This window comes from Cheilinus undulatus, linkage group 23 (genome assembly GCF_018320785.1).
Source record: "Cheilinus undulatus linkage group 23, ASM1832078v1, whole genome shotgun sequence".
Lineage (NCBI taxonomy): Eukaryota > Metazoa > Chordata > Actinopteri > Labriformes > Labridae > Cheilinus > Cheilinus undulatus.
Genome location: NC_054887.1, coordinates 23,470,209 through 23,492,517, shown reverse-complemented (window position 1 = coordinate 23,492,517; position 22,309 = coordinate 23,470,209). Strand labels below are relative to the sequence as shown.

Sequence of the window (22,309 nt, the reverse complement as noted above, 5' to 3'; positions counted from 1 at the left end):
GTGGCAAAAATGGGTAAAATGTGGAAACAACTATGGCAAAATGGGTGGTAATAATGGTATAAAAAGCAGTTAAAAAGTGGCAACACATGGATTCAATGTGGAAACAAGTTGGCAAAATGGGTGGCTAAAGTAGTGAAAGGGGTCGAAACAGCAAAAATTTTCTTAAAGTGGCAAAAATAGGTTGAATGTTGAAACAAATGTGGCAAAATGGGTTGTGACAGTGGTGAAAAGGGGTTAAAAAGTGACACGAATAAAGTTACTGTTAGCCAGGATGCTAGCACCAATGCTACCGAGAATGAATCCCAACTGGGGAGGGCCCATTCACTGGGGTTTTCAGGGGCCCAGCCAATTCTGAGGGCAGGCCTGCTGTGGACTAACGATTCATGTTTCTCTGTTTGGCAGTCAGATGGGTGAATCTAGCTTTGGATTCTGGGACAGGACGCCAACTGTGAAATTGGTGGAGGAGGGATAATGGTATGGGGATGTTTGTCAGGATTTGGGCTAGGCCCCTTATCTCCAGTAAACGGCCGTCTCAATGCTTAAGCATACCAAGACATTTTGGACAATGCTATGCTTCCAACTTTGTAGCAACAGTATGAGGAAGACCCTTTTCTAGTCCGAGACAACTGTGCCCCAGTGCACAAACTATTAAGACATGGTTTGATGAGTGTGGTGTGGAAGAACTTGACTGTCTTGCACCAAGCCCTGACCTCAGCCCCATCAAGCATCTTTGGGATGACCTGGATCTCGTCCAACGTCAGTGCCTGACCTCACAAATAACTCCATATTAAAGTTCATGTATTTGAATGCAACATCATTACAGTCCTTTTTGGTGTAATGGTCAGGCGTCCACGTTTTTTAAAAAGAGGGTAGAAAGGGCCAAAAGAACGACACCCCCCTTCCAGTGGTCTGGCAGGTCTGGAGTAAATAACATTTATAGATGTGTGTCTGCTCAGGGCCTCCGTGGGTCAGCCGTAGTCCTCTTCTGCACGTTATTTTATGAAACCAGTCATACTGTTTGTGTAGGAAATAAAACGGTTGAGATGTTTAACAAAGAGATGTTTCCTCATGTTGAATTTCTGATTTTGATATGTTTAAATAAAGAAATAAAGCTCCCTGAGGTTGACCATTGCACATGTGCACACTAGTCATAACCACACTTGGAGCCATTTATCTCTCTGTGTCTGTCTGTCTGTCTACCTCTCCTTATTTTACACACATATTCTTGGAAGCAAATGTGAGCCGTATTAAATCTGACTCCTCTGCCGAAGCAGTAATGTGAGCGTCGGCGGATAGTTTTATACGTTTTATGAGCGTGTAAATATTTAATAGAAGAGCGGGGATGGAGTGCTGTGTCACTGTTCCTGCCCCGTCAGCCGTACAGACAAACACAGAGAGGAATACTGGGAGAATTTCTTCCTGACAGGAGAAATTTATGGAGCCGCAGGAAGATTCATGCACAAGTCTTATTCTTACCCGTATTTCTTCTCGGCTCATGTGACGCAGACATGGATATACAAGCTGTTTACTGTCGCAGGAGGTGTTAGTTGGTATAGATGTTGGTACCTAACTTGATACTTAACAGCATTCCAGACTTGGGTTGTGTGTTTGGGGGATCTGTGCGGTATTTTGTTACTACATACCGAATCATTACAGGGGTTGGTGGGAGTTCAGAAGCATTTTTTATATTACAGCTTTGCCATTTAGATTTTTGAAACCCTCAGATCTTACTAATATTTCAGACCCATTTCAGACTCTACTTCAAATCTTACTCTGTTCCAAGCCATGTGCTTGTGAAGGAATTAAAAAAAAGTTGCAACAGTAATGTCAATCTTTCCTGAAAAATTTTCTTCAGAGGTTTTGCTGGTGGTCTAGGGTAGTGATTTTCAAAGAAGGTTCTTGACCTACTGGGGCGCTGCCAGGGGATACTTAGGGGGTCACAAGAACTTTGTCTGAACTCCCTCATGTCGGGTACTGTGCAGAACTTTTAGTCATGTTTGGGCTAAAAAATCATATAAGGCCTGTAATGGCGAGTTAGCTTTCCCAAGGGGAACCATCGGGCAGAAATGAGAACTGACACAACCCAGGTCGTGGTCTGAATGTCCTTGCATGTTACCGAGGGCATGTCAAAAAAATCTGTTGAACAAACAACAAAGTGCATACCTTTAGGTCTCGGAAAAGGTTGGATGTGAGGTGTCTAGGGAACTGTCTGAGCGGGTTGCAGGGTTGCCACAAGCCCCTGGTCATGTTGTGGATGTCCCAAGTTCCAGAAAAATTGCCAGTGGTCTCTAGGCGTATCACCAGGGGTGGAAAGGCATGGACAAAAGAGATTGCGTCGAGCTTGACCTTGGCTGCACATGTGTCGACACTGACTTTAAAGAGCTGGACAGTCAGTACCCTGGTTTAGAAAAACCCGTTTTTGATGAAACACGAGCATGGAGACAGGAAATGACTGCTAACGCTACGAGTTACTGAGAGTCAGAGCTCTGTGAGCTGAAGATGGATGGATGGCACTCGGTAAGCAAATGAAGAAACAATAGCTTTTCTGGTGTACTTTTCAAAGTAAAAGCTTAATTTTTTTCAAGGCCCACTTTGAGCTACCCACATTTTCACATGCTTTTATTTTGAAGTTGTTTCCGAGACAGTTATTTAGTAAATTACGTCAATTGTAGGATTGCTTAGCTCTTTCTTGGAATCCCTGTCAAACTTTCTTAGTGATTAATAATAATTATAATTGCCTCATGTTCATATTAATTCAAACAAAGTGGTCAGATTTATCTGACCACAGAACAGTTTTCCATTTTGTCTCATTCTATTTAAAATGAGCTTTGACCCAGGGATGATGGTGGCATTTCTGGATTGTATTCACATTACCGTACACAGTACAGAATTGTGCCTGTTTTTAATTTGTCCATCACTGATCTTTGGCCTTGACTGTTGTGCAGAGATTTCTCCAGATTCTCTGAACCTTTTGAGGATGTTATGCACTGTAGATAGTGGGATATTTAAAGTCTTTGCAGTTTTACGTTGAGGAACATTTTTTGATGCATTTTCTGAGACCGTTGAACATCTGCCTGTGTTTATTTCTGAGACACTCTGCCTTCTCCTTCAAGCTGTTTTTAACTAACATTTCTAGCCTTTTGTTGCACTGTTCCTACTTTTTTGGGATGTGTTGCTGCCTTCACATTCAAAAAGAACTAATACTTTTTAAATGAAATGATAAAATGTCTCAATCCCAACATCTGATATGTTTTTTATGTTCTCTTGCAAAGAAAATATGAGTTCATGAGATTTTTAAATCATTGCATTTTGTTTTTATTGACTTTGTACACAGCATACCAACTTTTTTGGAATTGTTATGTATACATTTGCGATTTATGATCTTGCCTCGAGGCTTTGCATTATTCAACAAAATCTTGCCGATGAGTTTGGTTCTTAAATTTTAACAACTTATCAGAGAGTTAATGCCCTTTTTTCCCTTTGACTGCGAGTAAGTATGGGAGGCAGATTTTTCCAAGGCCTCTAGGCTCCTGATTTGTCCTTTTAGAGGGAATAATGAGCTCCACCAGTGTTGTCTCAGCCTAACTTTAGACTTAAGTCCTCCCCCAACAAACCTGCATTCACAAAGAGTATGTTTTGCATTTACATACAAGCTTCAAGACTTGGATTAGTCCATGCCCCCCTTACTTTAAGACTTCTTTTAGTCCTTTCCGCGCCACTGGAGCCTCATGATGAGCTTCTTTTGGAGTTAAACAAGTCTGAAGTCTTTCATCGTGGAGCTGGAACTCAGTCTGTCGTTCATCTGTGACGCTGTAGCTGTGCAGCTCTGATTGAAAAAGTCTGTACGTTTACATCTTGTGTATATTCTTGTAATTCCCTTCAAAAGGAGGGATTCAACGTCTTTCCTGGACACGGTTAGGTTATTTCTCAACAAGTGCACGCCAGCTGATGTCAGACAAAAACATCTCCATCCTCCCCCACGCAAGCGTCAGCAGCAAGTCTCGGCAGGAAATGATCAGATTTTATGAATCAGTGTTACGTTTCAGTCAAATTTCCTGGCTTCCTGTAAGCGCTTCCTGATCAGCCTCGCACCGGCGTCATCCTCCAAGCTGAGCGGACACATCTGCGTGAGGCAGAGCTCCACGGGAGACTTCCGTCACCAGAAGATGGATGGAAATGTATCAGCAAAGAATAAATACTCCCAACAACTTCCCTTCATTCCTCCCTCATTGCAACAGATGTTAAAGCTCGCTAGTGCTTTCCTTCCAATGGTGCAATGTGGTTCCACTTTTGTTTATTTATCTCTCTCGTTCCTGTACTTGTTGTGAGTGGATGCGGATGTACGCGCATGGAGCTGAGCAAAGGCCTTGCTTGAAAAGATTACCCAAGCTCCGTCATGCACACGATGGGGTTGCGTGACCCCATTGTAAACCTGGAGGCTGACCTTTGACTTTCTGAGGAGCGATGAAATGGAGGGAAACCTCCCATTTCCCTCTGCCGGGGTTTCAAGGCTCCTCCAGAGCAGAGAGAGAGAGAGAGAGCATTGTTAATGGGCTCTACAATGGATTTTTAATGTGTTCGCCACTTTGGCGGCAGAGGGAGAGAGGGTCAAAAAGAGCACGCAAGAGCAGAAACAGGTGTCTGCACTTGACTTGGTATGTGGGGAAACAGAGGCATGATTATGCATTTATACAACCCAGTTCCAAAAAAGTTGGAGCGCTGTGTAAAATGTTAATTTAAACAGAATGTAATGATTTGTAGTTTAGCATTTTCTTGCTGAAATATGCAAGGCCTTCCCTGGAAGAGATGTCTGGATGGGAGCATCTGTTGCTATTAAACCGCTATATACTGTTAAGCATTGATGAAGCCTTTCAAGATGTGTAAGCTGCAAATGCAGAAGGAACTAATGCCATCGCGTACCATGAGTTTATGCAATTTGATCAGTTTTGCATTTGGTTTTAATTTACATTTTACCAAGCGGCAACCTCTGGTCCTGAAAAATAAAACCAATGTGGAAGTGCAAAAAAATTGCAATACCGCAGGTGTCCACTTGAGGCTGGCTGCAGGAACACCGAAAGTCCCGTCTGGACACATGTTAAACAGCTGGTTTTTACACTAGAAATAAACTAGTTTATTGCCTGGTTCAAAATACCAAACATGTCTCATTAGCTAGTGTCTTATTGTGCTCTCACTGTAAGGGGGGGTGAATTTTTTTGTACCATGATCATTTGGATAATATTTAGGATAAACCTCACTTCACGCTTATTAGCGCATTTCATTTGATTGACAGATAGCTCGGCAGAAAGAAGCTACGTTTCTGTCAACCAGAATGCTAGCTAGCTAGCTAACTGACAGGAAGTCGCGCTTAGTGGGCGGGCCGTTAGGTTGATCCAAAGTTTGGTTGAGGCAGCGATTTCAGTATGGCAGCCTCCTTTGAGCTGTTTGAGTCCGCCTATTGTAAGCAGACGGCTGACCTCACACGGGGTTTGTCGTATTCTTTCTACAGTCTGTGCATTTTACACAGTGACCCAACTTTTTTGGAATTTGGGTTGTATATCAAAGTGTACAGTCTAGACCTGCCCTCTTTGGAAAGTGTCTTGGGATAACTTTAGTTATGAATTGGCATCAGACAAAACAGACTGAGTGTAGAAAATAAATAGTTTAATCTGGTGATTTATCTCTTATGTTGTGATTGAGACTATAGATCAATGAACATAAAAAGACAATTTTTTCCATACTTACACAGAGTATTTGGGGTGGATATCAAAACAAGACAAACTTTGTGGTTTGAGTTTACCTACTTTGACTAAAATGATGTGGGATTTTTTTTAATTGTTTTATTTCCTAGCAGGTACCACATGTGAAAATACATGAAAGTACCATTAAAATAAATCAAAACTAAGCTTAAACGCAGTTTCAAAAATTAAAATTAAACTGGAAACCAACATCAAAAAACAAACTTAAACTTTACCAACTGAAAACAATGTCACATAAAAACAAAAATGGAACTATCGTATCCTTACTCAGTGTTCTTTCTTTTTAGATTATCTTTCTCTGGACTCTGGAATAAGAGAAACAGATCTTACACTTTCACACGCTTACAGAGATGTATTTTCAGGCTTCATATATTCTGATATATAGCCCATTGTGCAGCTATTTCACATTCAGACAGCTTTACAGACTATTACTCTAATGATTAAATTCACAGATGTTTTTTCCTCATGTCTGTGGATTCAGGTATCAATTTAAATGTGACATAACACATGCACAAGTATTAATATATGATACCTTTCTTTTTTTCACAGCCTGGTGTGTAAGAGGAAAAAGTCCAGAGTTACACAATTATCTCCTTAACTTCTGTACCTCCTCTTATCCTCCTTTTTACAATAAAAATGTCTGTAAAAGTCGGCCATGTGCTCTGTTTTACAGTTTCACTTTTCATGTGGTACTGCGTCCTTTATGGGGTCACATGACCGTGGGTAACTGTGCACACTAAAACACTCCCTTATGGAGTTTTTTGCCTGCCGTGTTGTATTTAACACACGTACAAAGCAGTGGAAATTTCGACAGGATCTGGCTGCAAACATCTATGGTGGAGTGTTTTGGGCTCATCTGTTGCAGACCTCTACAATGGGATGACATCTTTGGGTTTTCTTTAGTTTGTAGTGAGTTGAATTTAAATTTATCCCCCTTAGAAAATTTTTGATTTTATTCATAAAATTCCCCTGTTGTAAAAAATAGCCACGTACCGTAACCTCTGACAGTGAGTGGAAAATATACATAATTCAGTACCTCATTGTGGTTCCGGCTTGGGCAATGTACGTCACTTCCTGCCCCACAGTCTACGGAAATATTTCCTGAAACTCTTGGGGATCATCAAGGCAAATATTAGACAAGCCGTTGTGATCTTTGTGGTCAGTGGTGGTTTTGGACATGGAACTCTCCCATGGATGCCATTTTTGCCCAGTCTCTTTCTTAATGTTGCATCATAAACACTGACCTGAACTGAATCAAGTGAGGCCTGCAGGTCTTTAGATGTTCTGGTTTCTTTTGTGACCTCCTTAATGAGTCAACAATGTGCTCTGGGAGTCACTTTGATAGGCCAGACACTCCTGGGAACGTTTCGCCACAGTTTGAAGTTTTCCTCATTTGTGGATAATGGCTCTCACTGTGGTTTGCTGGAGTCCCAAAGCCTTAGAAATGGTTTTCAGACTGATAGATGTCACTGACTTGGTTTCTCATCTGTTCTTTGCAGTTATTTAGATATCGCAGTGTGATTTGTTGCTTTCTGAGATCTTTTAGCCTTCACTTTGTCAGACAGGATCTATTTAAGGGGTTTCTTGATTCATTAGGTCTGGTAGTAATCAGGCCTGGGTGTGGATAGGGCAACTGAACTCAGCTTTCCAAAAAATCTAAACAGAAGCAAAATGATAAATTATGTTGATGTCTAAATACTTACAGGCTGAACTGTAATGAAGCTTTTCCATTCTTTTCTGCTTGTGAGTATCTTCTCATGTTGGTCCTGATTTAATCCACCCTCGATGGCATAAACGGGATTGTCTTTCTAGAGTTCAGTTCCATCACTTCCACTGTCTGAGACACAACAAACTAAAGGTAGATTTTAGGAAGTCTTTCCTTGACAGTTTTAGTAATAAAAACATCTCCAGATTGCCAGCTTTAAGGACTTTGAGTAGTACGTCACAGCATCTTTCAAAGAAACGCTGCTCTGTCATAACACCACCTACTACTGCGCCCCTCCACCCGTCTTTCCTGACTATCTCCCACCTTTTCCTGAACGTTTCATGTGCTGACTAAGGTTTTGTGCTGTGACCTCCGATGTGGGAACAGGATGTGAAGAGGAACATGAACTTTAGTGGCATATGGGGAGTGATGAAAGCTTCTTCCTTGAACTTGATTCGTCAATATCAAAACAGCAATAATATAATCTTTTCTAGTGGTGGCAGTGACCCTAGAAGCGTGGGGTTAGTCGGGAAAAGGGCGGGACAGTTTGTGGGCGTTAGTGTAGGAACGGGGAAAGTCAAAGACCAATGCGGGTGAAGTTCAGGGTGGGACATTTCCGATGTTCTCTGTAAAACAGACATCTGGGGTCATGTTGCCTTAATCGTTTTCTCTCACATACGCAGAACATTAACTTCCCATACCACCCGGATGAAGATACACCATCATATCAGTAACAGCACATTGACACTCAGCCGTTTGACGCCTCTCCCCCAACCGCTGCGTCCTCATAACCATGGTGTCTCGTGTCCACTTCTATTTTTACCTGCAGGCGCTGAAAGTCTCTGGAAGCTCCTTGTCAATGGGCATCTCATTCCACCGCCAACAGCGTGTCACCATTTATTAAGTCGTCATTACTCAGAGCTGCTCCGGCTCCGGGTGTCTCAAATAGATCCACGAGGATAGGTCGCACTGTTGCTGCACTCCCTAAAGGGCGAGCCTCAAAGGCGTGTCCTAGCACATCTCACTCCACCCGCGGAGGATCGATGCAGGTAGCTGGGCTGCCATTAGTTTGGCTAATGCAGATAAATAGGAGGAAGGTGGCTGATGGGGCAAAGGACAGATGCAGAGGTCGATGCAGAGAGGATAGGGTGCTTTCATGTGTCTTTCCACACGTCTTTTTGTTGTGGGTAAACAGCTAAAAAAGCTATTTGGACTAAAGAGGTGATGAGATGAGAGGACGTGGCGCCACGGTGGTGGAAGTGAATGCACAAAGACATGGATGCATGTCGGCACACATCAAGATTCACTCAAAGCAACTTCAACAGACAGTGAGGCATAGATCACCTAAAGCACAAGCAATCTAAATTAATACGCTGTTAAACTTTCCAAATGGTTGACTCTAGAAACAACTTACACAATATCTGATAACTGGCTTTGCTTTTGGCTGAAGACAGAGTAAAAAATAAACAGCCAAGTGAATTTTGGTATTTCGTCAATTGTGACATTTTATTGGCAATGGCAAACTTCAGTCTTCACGTAAGATCTTTGAATTTCTTATATTCAGATATGTTTTTTCAGTCCATAAACCAGAAAGCCCTTGTCATAGACTCAAACCTTAGACACAAAGTCTGATAAGTTTTAATTGCATTAAATGCAAAAATTTGTAGAACATGGCCAATGTTTTCCCGTATGAAGAAATGAAAGGGAAGGTATTTTTTTGCCTCTTTCAATCCTTGTCAGATCCATCCATCCTGATGGAGAGCTTAACAAGTTCGTACGCCATTTAGCACTGAGCAAAGTTGGAGAGATGGAGAGCAACTGCTGGACATCTGAAATCCGTGAAATTTCTCCACCGCCCGTGTAACTGGGGAAAACACTCAAAGATATTGGGTAGAGACCATTTAAGGTATGTCAATATTTTCTTGAGTTTAATTCAAAGTAATTGAAAAGTAAAAAATAATTAAAGAGATGAAGAGATGGAAGTTTTAATTCAGTTTCTGTTGCGTGGCTGTGAGTACAAATTTTGGCACGTTACTGAGTGTGCTCTATGGCTGATGTCCACGTAATACATGGGCAAATCATTATGTTAAAGTGAGGGTTCAGTGCAAAGGAAAAAAGAGAGGAGGGTTGCCGAATGAGAAGGGAGCAGCAGACACAACTCTGAGTGATCAATCACCCATCTGAATGGCCAGGAGAGATGCGAAAAATGCAAAAAATTGAACCTGTTCCAGACAAAAATAGTGACGAATGAAAGGTTCAGCGTCAGTGTGCAAGCAAGATTAACGCAACATGAGATTTTTAAAAAATTTTTTGTACATGCCAAAATATTAGACTTAAAAACCGAGAAGGGTCTAGGGGTAGATCGTAACTCTGAAATGCTCCTCTTGTGGACACCGCATCTGTCAGAATGGAAATACGTGCTAAAACTTTCAAAATAAAATCAGATGAAACTTTTGTCAGTTTAGGGTAAGGGTTGAGGTAAGGGTTAGGATGCTAGAACATGAAAGTTAAAATAACTGACCTGCATAACCTCACTACAAAATGTTTAATAATACCAAGTTCACTGTCTGCTTACAAGATAAAAGTTTATTCTCCATGAAAACATTGTAACGTAGCTTATGTAGCACTGTTAGCTGTGTAATTCATACAGATAATGGAGCTACATAGCTATCAAAGCACAAGCTAAAGCTCACAAAGCTTATGGATATCTATACTAACAAGGCTTCAAAGCTTACATTGTAATGTTTTCTAAAGCTCATGTAGCTGAAGCTTACTTAGCTACATTTCTTTACTTGTTTTGCAACTGTATGGCTATGTTAGGAATAGCTGAAGCTACATAGCTAAAGGGAACCACTATATGCTAATCTACTTCTAAAACTTGTCCGTTCATACTCTACCCCAGGTTAGACTTCTGACCTTTCTATGTGTTTTGTCTATGAAATAGTCTGTAAAGCAACGAGAAAGTTGAAAATACTGACAAATAGTGCCACTTTCATTCTAACAGAAACAACATCTTACAGTAACAGCCTGCAAGACGTGGCATCTGAGATCTGCAATCTGACTGCGTTGAAAGAAGTGGATTCAGTGTGCACAGGCCTTAAGACTCAAGATAGCTGCCAAAATGAACACTGCTGAGAACAGTTGACTATGGAGTCTATAATGGGAAGCTGGAGAAATAACTCTCCTTCCAGACCTTGGACGGAGACTTCTGGGGAGTGCAATGCTACTTTATCAAAAAGGGATGATAGCTAAAGCAATAACGATAACATACAGTGTTGTAATAAATTGGAAAGAGCTGTCAAAGATGATCCTCCTTCAAGGAAATGGACATACAACATGCAAACTTGTTTTTGCTACCAGAAATATGTAGGACACAAATAAGAAAAAAACATTCCATGTTATAGACACATAAACACAAAAAACAGCAAGACTGGACCTGCTTGGCAATGCAGCAACAAGAGTTTCACTTTAAAGCAGCAGTGGAATATGAGGGCACCCCTATAACCCACCCGTAATGCTCACTTTATACCAGCCCAATTCTTAGGTTGTTTTCTTTAAGTGTGTCGAGGTGTGTGAGTTGACACATCAGCACCCGTGTTTATCAAAGCTTTTATCGCCTCACCACTGCTGTGACACCCTGTGAGAGGAAGCGGGGGTTCACTCACATACACAAACACCTGCAGGGGCTAGCGGGGTTTAAAGAGGAGGGGGAGTGTTGTTGACCTGCTTTGCTGATGTGAATGACTTAACCAGATACAGGATCTGCCTCAGACTATACAGGTTAACTACCAGCATGTGTTCCCTGAAACATACAGGCCTCATCTGGAGAAATCCAAAACATACTGAAAAGCTATACTCTCTGTGGGAAAATGGTGACTTAAATTTTGTACGTTAATCCTCAAAACGCCCCTAAAATATGTGAATTAATATTCAGGACTGAGGAAAACAAGCGTGACACTCATATAAGCTCTTTAAAGCCAGACCTTTCACCGTGTGTTATTTTCCCACAAGATATACAAGATAGAGAGAAATTAGACACTATTGTTCTGTTTTGCCTGGTCCTGATTTATTTCTCTTAACTTTTCCCAGAGCCGTGACTGTTTTTCTTCATCCGTGTCATCCAGCTGGTTTCTTATTAACCTCAAAACCCACAAATATCGCACATTTTCCAAATTTTTTTGACCCTGAGGCTCCAACAAAGATCATGAATGCGACTGGAAATTTTTAAACAAGTTAGCTATTTTTAGATCTTATCCTTTTTTGTGGGAGCACATTATTTTTCCTTATAGTTCCTGAAATTTCTTGAACAAATAATCAAATGTCATGAACTCTGAGGGGAAACAGCTGCAGTGTACAAAGAGACTGTTAGAGGATAAAAAAGCTGTAACACATAAAATCTTTCCGTCAAAAACAAAAACACACACTGTCAAAACACTCTGGTTTCCATACAAATCATCTCTAATGTGTTTCCAAACAATTGGTAGCTTCTTGAGACTTTTCATCAAGAAAATTTCACATTTTTAAGTCACATTAAAATCAGTTGTCAATGCTCTGAAGAGGCTGAAGAATTCAGAACTGCCATAGGCATTAATGTAATAACAAAAATTGTGGAGCAAGGACCTCATGGAATGGGTTTCTAAAGCCAAGCAGCTGTGTGCAAACCTCAAATTACCAAGTCGAATGGCCGGTGTTGGATGGAGTAGTGTAAAACAAGCCGATACTAGACTGTGGAGCAGTGGAAAGTTGCAGTCAGATGGACGAGTCTGGGTTTGGCGGACACTGGGACACCAACTTTGAAGTTTAGTGGAGGAGAGATAATGGTATGGGGCTGTTTCTCAAGGTTTGGTCGAGGTCCCTTATCAATGCTATGCTTACAGCTTTGTGGCAACAGTCTGGAGAAGGCCCTGTTCTATTCCAACATGGCAGTATAACTTTAGAGACGTGGTTTGATGAGTTCAGTGTGGAGAAACTTGACTGGCCTTGACCTAACCCAGTCAAGCTCCTTTGGATGAACTGGGCGCCTTCTCAAGAGAGGTCTGGCTCCAGACTGCACATTTCTGATGGCAACTCTTACTGACCATTTATCAGAGACACCATATATCTCAGAAAGGAGGTGCTGTAAATTGCCAGTCCAACATATTTCCAGCTTTAGATTTTTTTTATAGCTAAACTTCATTCATCAACAAAGTCTGGAAGTTACATTCATGAAATAACCTCAAGCATTGCAAACATTACAGACTAAGAAACATTTCATAAATAAACAGACAAAAAGGTCAGAGGTCTTATCATAATCATAATCAAATTATGTATAGACCCATTTTAGAAATAATGGCTAACTTTAGATTAGTTAGCTTTTAGCTAACTCTAACATAGCTACATTGGCTACATAATTAACAGTACTAAAAAAGCCAATGTAGATAGGTTAGCTTTGGCAATGTGAGCTTTAGCAAGTGTAGCTAAAGCTAACATAGCTATGTAGATAATGTACCTGCGTAGCTTACATAGTTTTTTGTAAGCTTGGCTTTGGGTACATAAGCTACATAGCTATGTTAGCTATGTAGTAAAGTGAGCTTTACAAGTGTAGCTAAATGTAATCAAGCTTCTTATATATATAGCTGCTTTATGAGCTTAGCTTTAGCTATGTAGCTCTGTTAGCCATGTAGCTCCTTTATCTACATAGCTTACGCAGCCAACGGAGCCATGTAATCTATGCTGTATTGGAATGTTTTCATGGAGGAAAAGTTTTTCCCTTGTAAGCAGACTGCTTAGTTGCCTTTATTGAACGTTACTTAATCAGGTTTTGCAGGTTTTTTAACTTTTAACTTCTGGTATCCTAACCCTTACCCTGACCCCAAATGGAAATTTAATCAGATTTTATACAGAAGATTTTAGGGTGTATTTTTGTTCTGTGATATACGCTACCTCAGATGAACGGTGTGTGAGAGTGACCATCAGAAACGTTCTCCAGCCAGACTGTCTTGAACATCAGTGCCTGACCTCATAAATGCTCTACAGAATGAATGGGCACAGATTTCCACAGAAACACCCCAGAATCTTGAAGAAAGCCACCAGGGAAGAGTAGAAGTAATTATAGCTGCTTAAGAGGGCAACTCCATATCAAAGTATATGTATTTGAAAACAATCTTATTATAGTCCCTGTTGGTGTAATGGTCAGACGGCTGAATACTTTAGTCCACTTAGTGTCTGAAATACTAGGCATGCAAGCCTTAGAAAGTCCATGATGCAAGCTGAACAGGCAGACAGTATTTTCACTCACTATCAGTGGAGCCAGCTGGTAAACTTCTGCCAAAGCCGCTTAAGAGAAAATCAAAAACCTCTTTACCACCAAAAATAGTTTTCAGTGTAGTTCTCAGCTCAGTTCTGATAAAACTGCCGCCATAGACGTCCGTGCTAATCTCTCCACTGTTGACCGTGATTAGTGTCTGTTGCAGAACTAAACCTCACCTGACGCTGCTGCCTCCATGTCCTCAACTGATGTTGATTGGTCCGGTCAAGATCGAAGCTTTACAAGATAGATCCATCCGATTACAGGCGTGGAATCCGGACAGTCCATCAGCTTTGTGAGGTTAGGGTTGTTTTGAACCCTCTGAAACCCTGTGGCTTGCTGTGATAGGCCAAACCATGGCATGCGATGCAGGTATTACGTGCACTAATTAAGGGGAGCCTTTTTTTCGTTTAGAGGATCTGGGGTTTCACTAAAAAAACATGCTTACAAACACACACACACTAAAAACTAAAAAACATCTTTCAAAGTCTAAAGTTCAGCCTGATGAAGCATGAAATTATTTGAATCGCTAGGGCTTACACAAAGTACAAATCTCTTAATGGTTAAAATGTTGATTATTATACAAGGCTAATTCCAAAATGGTTGGGACACTACATAACTTGAATAAAAAACCAAATGCAATGATTTGCAAATCTCATAACCCCCTATTTTATTCACAATAGAACATAAGCAACGTATCAGATGTTGATACATATCTGATCTGATATGTTCAAACTGAGACATTTTACCATTTCATGAAAAATATTAGCTCAGTTTGAATTTGATGGCAGCAACATATCTCAAAAAGTTGGGACTGGGCAACAAAAGGCTAGAAAAGTAAGTGGTACAAATGCAAAACAGCTGGAGGAGAATTTTGCAACTAATTAGCTGAACCGGCAGTAAGTCAGTAACAATTCTGGGTATGAAAGAAGCATTTCAGAGAGGCAGAGTCTCTCAGAAGAAAAGATGGGTTGAGGTTCACCGATCTGTAAAAAACTATGTCTAAAAATTGTGGAACAGCTTCAGAAAAATATTCCTCAACATAAAATTGAATGACTTTGAATATCCCACCATCTACAGTCCACAATATCATCAAAAGATTTAGAGAATCTGGAGAAACCTTTGCGCACAAGGGACAAGGTCAATATTGGATGCTTGGACCCCCAGATTGCCCTGTTTGAAGAAAGGCATGATTCTGTACTGGAAATCACTGTGTGAGCTCTGGGACAATTCCAGGCATCATTTTCTGTCAACATAGTTGGCTGTGCCATCATCAAATGCAAGTTAAATCTGTGTCATGCAAAGAAGAACCCATGTGTGATCAGTTTCTTCTCTGGGCCAAAGCTCATTTAAAACAGACTGAGGCAAAATGGAAACTGTTCTGTGGTCAGTTGAACAGATTTTTTTATTCTTTTAGGAAACCACAGACACCACATCCTGTGGATTTAAGAGGAAAGAGACTATCCAGCATTATCAGCGCACAGTTCAAACTCCTGCACATCTGATGGTATGGGGTTACAGTAATGCCCTTCCCAGACTTTTACAGACTATTGCTAAAGAAGAGGGGATGCTACACAATGGTGAGCATTGCCCTGTCCCTATTTTTTTGAGATGTGTTGATGCTTTCAACTGTCAGCATCTGATATTGTGAGTACAATACAAATTTCATAAAATCATAGCATGCTGTTTTTATTGACATTTTACACAGTGTCCCAACTGTTTTGTAATTGAGGTGGTAATTCTTTTTGGGGAACTATCACTTTTGTAGGCAGTTTTTTAAAACTTCTTTAAGGTCTTATACATGACCTCTGAATCAGCTGACACTGGGAAAAAAGAATGACTCAAACCCTTCCTGGGTATTGAGGTCAAAAACTGGACGACCGATGACGAAAAAAGAGGAAGTAAAAGCGGAAAAGAGAAACCATATAAACCTGATGATCCAGTCTAATTCTAGACCACTTTACTGGTTTTATCATAGCTGTCTTGTCATCCCGCCCCCCTTCTCTCTCTCCCTCTTGCTCTATCTCAGCCGCTCTCCCTCCCCTCCCCTCCCCTCCTCTCTCAGCCCGTGGATGGTGTAGCCCTCTCTCTTTCTCTCTCCCTCTCTCTGGCAGTCTGGTGGAGCCGCACACAAGGATTAGAGGGTTTGCTGTGAGTGTCTGCTCACAGAGAAGAAGCCAGAAGACAGAAAGAGAGAGAGAATCAAACACTCTAGGAAAGGACTATTGTGGATAAGTGATCTGATTTACCTTTTCTACACAGGCTCTCATCCCAGTCAAGCCTTCCTTGAGCCTTCACCTGGGTGGGAGAAACCAAAGGCACTATAAAGCCTGGACCTCCACACGGGGAGCCATGTGAGCAGCACCCAGAGAAGTCCCCTCTTCACAGGAGCAAGATTTTTCTCCCCCCTCCTCTTCACTGGAACCTCCACTTTGAGGAGACGCTCCAGGCTCGGTGTATTTCCCAGCGGGAGACGCTCATCTCCAGGGCACTGGTTGGGGGTGTGAGTGCCCCCCTCCCCAGGTCTGGAGGGCCGGCCGGCAGCAGCGCTCCAGCGCCATGGATTACCTGTTTGGGATTGTAGTGCTGCTGTGTGGGGCGGTGCAGCCGGGAAGAGGTGATGAGCCCAAGCACAACGTACCCAGGCTAAAGCTGTCATACAAGGGTAAGCGCACTCTCCACTGTCCCCTGGGTGATACCACCCTGCTGTGGTTGCTTTTAAATTTCTTGTCTAGCATCTTGCCTTTGGGTGCTCTTTTGTGCTTCTTCTATTTATCTGATTCTATTTCTGCCTCTTTCTCCCTTTTGGTCAGCATCTAACTCCCTGCTGCTCTCTGTCATTAACTCACTCCTTCCCTTACCCCTTCAGAATCCACTATTCTTCTTAAAAACTCAAAGTGGTTCCATATGCTGACAAAAAAAGCCACTTTTCTTGAGCATAATGTATATATTGGCCCCTATACCAGATTTTCCCCTTCTTATAGCACTATATGACTCTGCTAAATGCTCTGAAGCGGCATTAGAGCCTCTGTTTTGATGGCTTCTGTCCCAAAAAGTCCACTTTAGAACCTTTCTTTGCACAACTTCCCATTTCTCTTTTCTAAATGACTCTGGAAGCCATACATGTGCATGCATTTTTACACTAGAATGCTTTGCTAGAAAATAAAAGGGAGTTCCTGGTGCCTTTTTATATCATGCACGTGTAAGTTTTTGACGTATACAAGCAAACATGTTATTCCCTCTCCTTCTGTGTTATTTTGAGGGGAGACTGCGGAGCGCCGGCTCTTCCTCTCTCCCTTGCTGTCTCGACTCCTCTCTCACACCCTACACTAAATCAGGGTCTTCATAATAGCAGACTTTTCATCTCAGCTCGAAATAACTGGCAACATTTTTGGCATATTTTTGGGAGGCTTTTTTTTCTCTCTTTAATGTCAGTGATGGTAGGCTATTGTGGTTCTTTGTCCTAAAACATGACCCAAAAGTATACGGCTGGGAGTGTGGTCCCTTCTTCGATTCTTTATTTTAGTCCTGCCTCTCTCGTAAAACATGCCCTCTGAAAATTTACGAACGGGCTGATTTGCCAGCCAAAAACACGAGTGTGTGGTCGACTGGCACCCAGAGCTTTGGCTCTTCTGACAATTTCAATTTATCTTGAGGGAAAAATCTGATTCTTCACTTGTCGAAAGGGGGTGAATGTTGCTTGAATTCATTTTCTATCTTTAGCAAAGTGACGGCGAAACTTGTGTTTAGAGGCCTGCTATATGACATGCTTTATACTTACGCTTGAGTGCAGGTTGTAATTGTGGTTTAGTATATTTTCTTTTATCACCCTTTCAATTTCAGAGTGTTTATATTCTAGATCAAAAATGGATTTTTGTGCCTCTCGTGTCACAAGAAAGTGATGACACACATTCACCATGAGAACAAAACAGATCTGGAAGGAATCACAGCTGAACTTACCTGCAAGAAGTCAAACATCCCATGGGCTCCATTATATCAGTTCACACGAAACAGGAGCCCCTAGACATGATGGGAAAATGTCATCCCTTCTTTACACAGCCATCTGTTAAAAGAATGTGAATATACTTCCCTCCCGCCCCCTTTTGTGATCCTCTGACAAGAAAACACGCCGCTGACAACAATTCAAGACAAGATATATGTCATCAAAGTGCGTAAAGAGTGAGTGATGGCTGCAGGTCTGCTGGGATGTACTTTTGTGGATGTACAGTTATTTTTGCTAAAAGTACATCAAAGCCTTGTTGTTTGTATTTGTGCGAATGTTCCTGCCACTTCTCGGTGTGAGGATTCAACACCCTCTCTTGTGATTTCCTCCCATAGACTGTGTCGGTGTGTTGGGTTTGTGTGTTTTAGCAAGGCAAGAATGTGTCAGGTTCGGCTTGCACTCATATAATTAGACACCTGGTTTTGTGCCGTGCATACAGACATGAACTTGCAAAATCTAGATGTTTTATTCTGCTGTTGAATCAGTGGTTTTAGATTGATGAGCCATCACCAACTGTTTGAATTTGTATGCATCATTGTGTGAGTTTACATAGGGATTAAAAGGAGTTGTTCCAGTACCAATAATGGAACTAATACCATAACATATATATTGATACAATGCTGGAGTCAGGCCAAAACCTCTTACCTCCACAATGACCACACTGAATAGTCAGAGCCAGAGTCTTTTTGACACTTTTTTGCTTTAAAATTTAGTAAAATTCCACTGACAGATGTTAAGGGTGACCAATATCAATGGTTTATGAAAAAAATTAAATTTATGAAAAAATGGAGATACAAGGTTTTTTTTTCCTGACGCCAGTGGTAAGAACCAATACCAACCATACCAGTGTCAGTACCAGTGTCAATGCTAGTGGCTTATGCCAGTATCAGTATCAGTCACCAGTACTACCAAAAAATGGCACGAGTATTGAGTTTGAACCAGTTTTTCCATGATAACGTGATTAGCAACTGATATTGTTTGAGTACCAATTTCACCACTGGTAATAGTATCTGTATTTAATGGCTAAATCAGTCTCACTAACTGTATCTACTTGAATCCCAGTCAACACAGTTATTTGATTCCAAAAAGATAAAAACTTTCATCTGAGCCAGTAGTTGTTAAAAAGCACAGGACCCAGGATGGAGCCTTGGAGAATGCCATAAGAAATATTTCCCTTCTTTGATGTGTAGTTGCCTAAAAACACATTATGGATGATAAAATTATCTCTTAGACAATAAATGTCCTCTAAAACTAAGAATAAAATGTAAGGACTGAAATGTTTTTAGTTTTCAGGTTCAAATCCCGGACGAGCCCCCATTTGTCACAACCTGGCTTGTGGGAAATGACAAAAAACAAAAGAAAGGGGAAAGGGCAATGGATAACCTAAAATTTAAGTAAGCATATCTGAAATATACAACAGAAGGAACAAGCAAAAGAAAAATCAGGAGGACAGAGCAGGTGTGGGTCCAGCCGAGTGAGAGAGAGTCAGATGAACAGGAAGTCTGGTTTTATAGCCTGGGTGGAGTGATTGAGCCCAGGTGCTCAACGTCAGGTATCTCCAGGGAACTTTAGACAAAAAGATAATCATTAGCTACACACTCCATCTATCCAGGGCAATCACATAGACTAAACTTCAAGAGTGAAAATGACTATAATGTAACTAGAACTAAAGGAATTTTAATCAAAAGATAAGACTAAGACTGAATTTAAAATAGCTGCCAGAGTCCAGACTACCAGTCAAGCCTTGCTAGGTTTCATGGGTTGTAAAGAAGAGTTGCTCCAATATCACTACAGTATTGTATTGGTATCAACATTAGTATTTAAATCATGTGGCCAAATGCTAGTAGGCATAAGCATTAAACATTGAATCAATATTCATATGATAATCTAATCAGAAACAGCTATTGTTTCAGTACCAGATTTACTGTTGGTAATTGTATTGTTATTTCATGTATTGTTATTTCAGTATTTCATGAATACTGATATTGGCCAAAGATACTGCCTGAAAAACTGCCTGTGCTGCTGTTTGTGCCTGGGTTTTTCTGTTTGATTGTATAGGATGTACAAACTTTTACCAACTGCAATACTGATACTTATATTAGTTATGTCAACTTTAATATCAGTGGCAGATACTCTCTTGAAAAATGTTTGTGCTAGTTTACATTTATCATCTTTTTGTGATTGAGCCCTGGGTGTTAAGTAAAAATGTTGGATACAAACCCTTCGTTTCTGCTTATTTATGGCTATGGAGGCAAGTCAACCAAAGGTACATTAATTCCTATGGGAACCTCCGTGATATCCGATATGCCAGTGACCCTCCTGCCCTCAATAACAATTTTCAGCTGGAATGTTACATGAATATGTTTAAAGAATTAAACTTTTGCTGTAAATTTCAGGGACTTTCTGACATTGTGCAAGCCTAGTGGCAAGCTGCAAACAGGCAATGATGAGTCACATACTTATGAGCTCTATGGGCACTAATAAGAAGGACACTTCCTTGCGCTGAACCCTAGGAGGCATCATCAGTATATCTATATATACTGTATAAAGACATCAGTCACATATATAAGTGGAAACTGTGTCTGATATCAGCATCAGTAATTGATCTTCTTCCATGGCTTGAAACTGGTGTTGTTCTTATACCAATTACAGAATTATCAGCATCAATATTGGTATCATGTGGCCTTTACCAGTATCAGTGTCGCCATAGATACAAAATATTGAGCTTTTGAACCACAGTTTACACAACACTTTGATCAGTTTCCACTTGGTGACTCAGCAAGGAATTATGGTCATTATCATAGCCGAAAGGTCGTGATTCAATCCCCAGCTCCCACAGTCACATGTTGATGTCTCCTTGGGCAAGACACTTAACACCAAACTTGAATAGGATTGGTTAATACTGATGGCCACCCTACATAGCAGCATTCTCCATCAGTGTGTGAATGTGGAGTGAATGGGTTAGTGACCTAAAGTGTAGAAGTGCTTTTGAGTAGTTGGACAACTAGAAAGGCGCCATGTTAGCTCAAAGTCATTTACCATTTTATATCTGGTGATGGCACTGGTACTATATGGCTGAAACCAGCCTTATTACAGTATCTGTATCACTACAAATACTGATTTTGACCACAGATACCGCCCAAAAAGTAGCTCGTGTTTTTGTTGAAGGCTGTGTGATCGTACAGGGGGTGTAACCCACACTGACACCAGTATTGATACCATTGATTTCAATGCTGATATAGACAACAGATACTGCCTTATTAAAAGCCTATGCTTTTGTTTTTTTATATCATTTTTGTGTGATTGTGCACTGGATGTGAAGTACAAATGTTTGGAGACCGATGCCAGTTCCAGTACTTCCATAATTATTGGTTGGTCAGTACTAGTGACAACATGTAGACCAGTTTCATTACTGGCCATAGATACTTCCTGAAATATTGGCGTAAGTATTACCCCAAAGAATCAAGTTTTCTCTAATCATATGATCCCTAGGTGCAGTTAGCTTGTGCTGGTGTTTGAGTGTTTATTCATTTTTGTGCTACTATACATGGCATGGAAAGTCCAAAGACTGGTAGACAGATAACGGTGTCCAGACGAGTATCAATATTGATACCAGCCACAGGTACTCTGTAAAAGAATGACATAATTACTTGTGTTTTTCCATTTTTGCATGATTGTTCATTTGATATCTGTATTGGTATTCTGTGGCCAGTACCAGTATTAGTAGTGATACCAGTGTCAGCAAGAGTCAGGCTTAGTTATGTAGATAAACTTTGGGAGATTGGCTTACATTACCGAAATTATTCTTGTTAGGAAAACATTCACAATGTCTTGTATTTTTAATAAAAGAAACTGACAACAAAGTTAGATTTACTTAATGTCAAGCTGGAAACTTGTATTTTTATTGTTGATATCGAAGATTAAATTAAGTCAAATTTACTTTTGCCCGGATTGATTTTTCTCAGTGTACCTAAAATACTGTCTAAATGTGGCATCTTTATGTGATCTTTTTAATCAGTTTTCTGGCATTTTTACCAGCTCCTGTAAGCTTGCACTGTTGTTTGAGAGTGTATTTCATTAGTAAACGTTAGTGTTGTAGTACTTGAGAACAGTCTTGGTCTTGAGCCCGGTCTCAAGACCACATTTTGAATGTCTTGGCCTTGTCTCTGACTCAAGAGCATTTTTACTCGGTCTTGTCTCGGTCTCTGACTGGCCGGACTCTGGATTTTCCATCAAGTACAGTGGACCAGCACTGAGCTGCTATTCTTCTACTTCATTAATGTGATAATAAGGAGAAGCGCTTGCTAAAACAACAAATAGCTACACCTGCAAAAACTCAGACATCATTCCATCTTAAATACATACAAGGATTTATTTTTTACAACAAGTTAGTTGAACAAAGATTTGAGATTTTTGCATGTTGTGCTTTTAAAGAGTTGCAGACACCTTTTTTATCTGTCAAATTTATCAAAAAGAAAACTAAAATTAAAGACAGAATGCTCTTTAAGTGTTCAACCTTGTTATGGCTTTTTTAAAATTGATTTTTATGGTCTTGGTCT

General features: G+C 40.7%; 1 protein-coding gene across 1 annotated transcript in view; it reads left to right on the top strand.

The window, feature by feature from the left end:
* The first annotated feature begins 15,783 nt into the window (after positions 1-15,783).
* The window catches only part of sema3aa (sema domain, immunoglobulin domain (Ig), short basic domain, secreted, (semaphorin) 3Aa), a 65,544-nt gene continuing 59,018 nt past the window's right edge, over positions 15,784-22,309 (top strand). Inside the window, exon 1 of the mRNA XM_041780783.1 lies at positions 15,784-16,412. Within this exon, the coding sequence (XP_041636717.1) occupies positions 16,307-16,412 (106 nt within the window). The 5' untranslated portion in view covers positions 15,784-16,306. The remainder of the gene's footprint in view (positions 16,413-22,309) is intronic.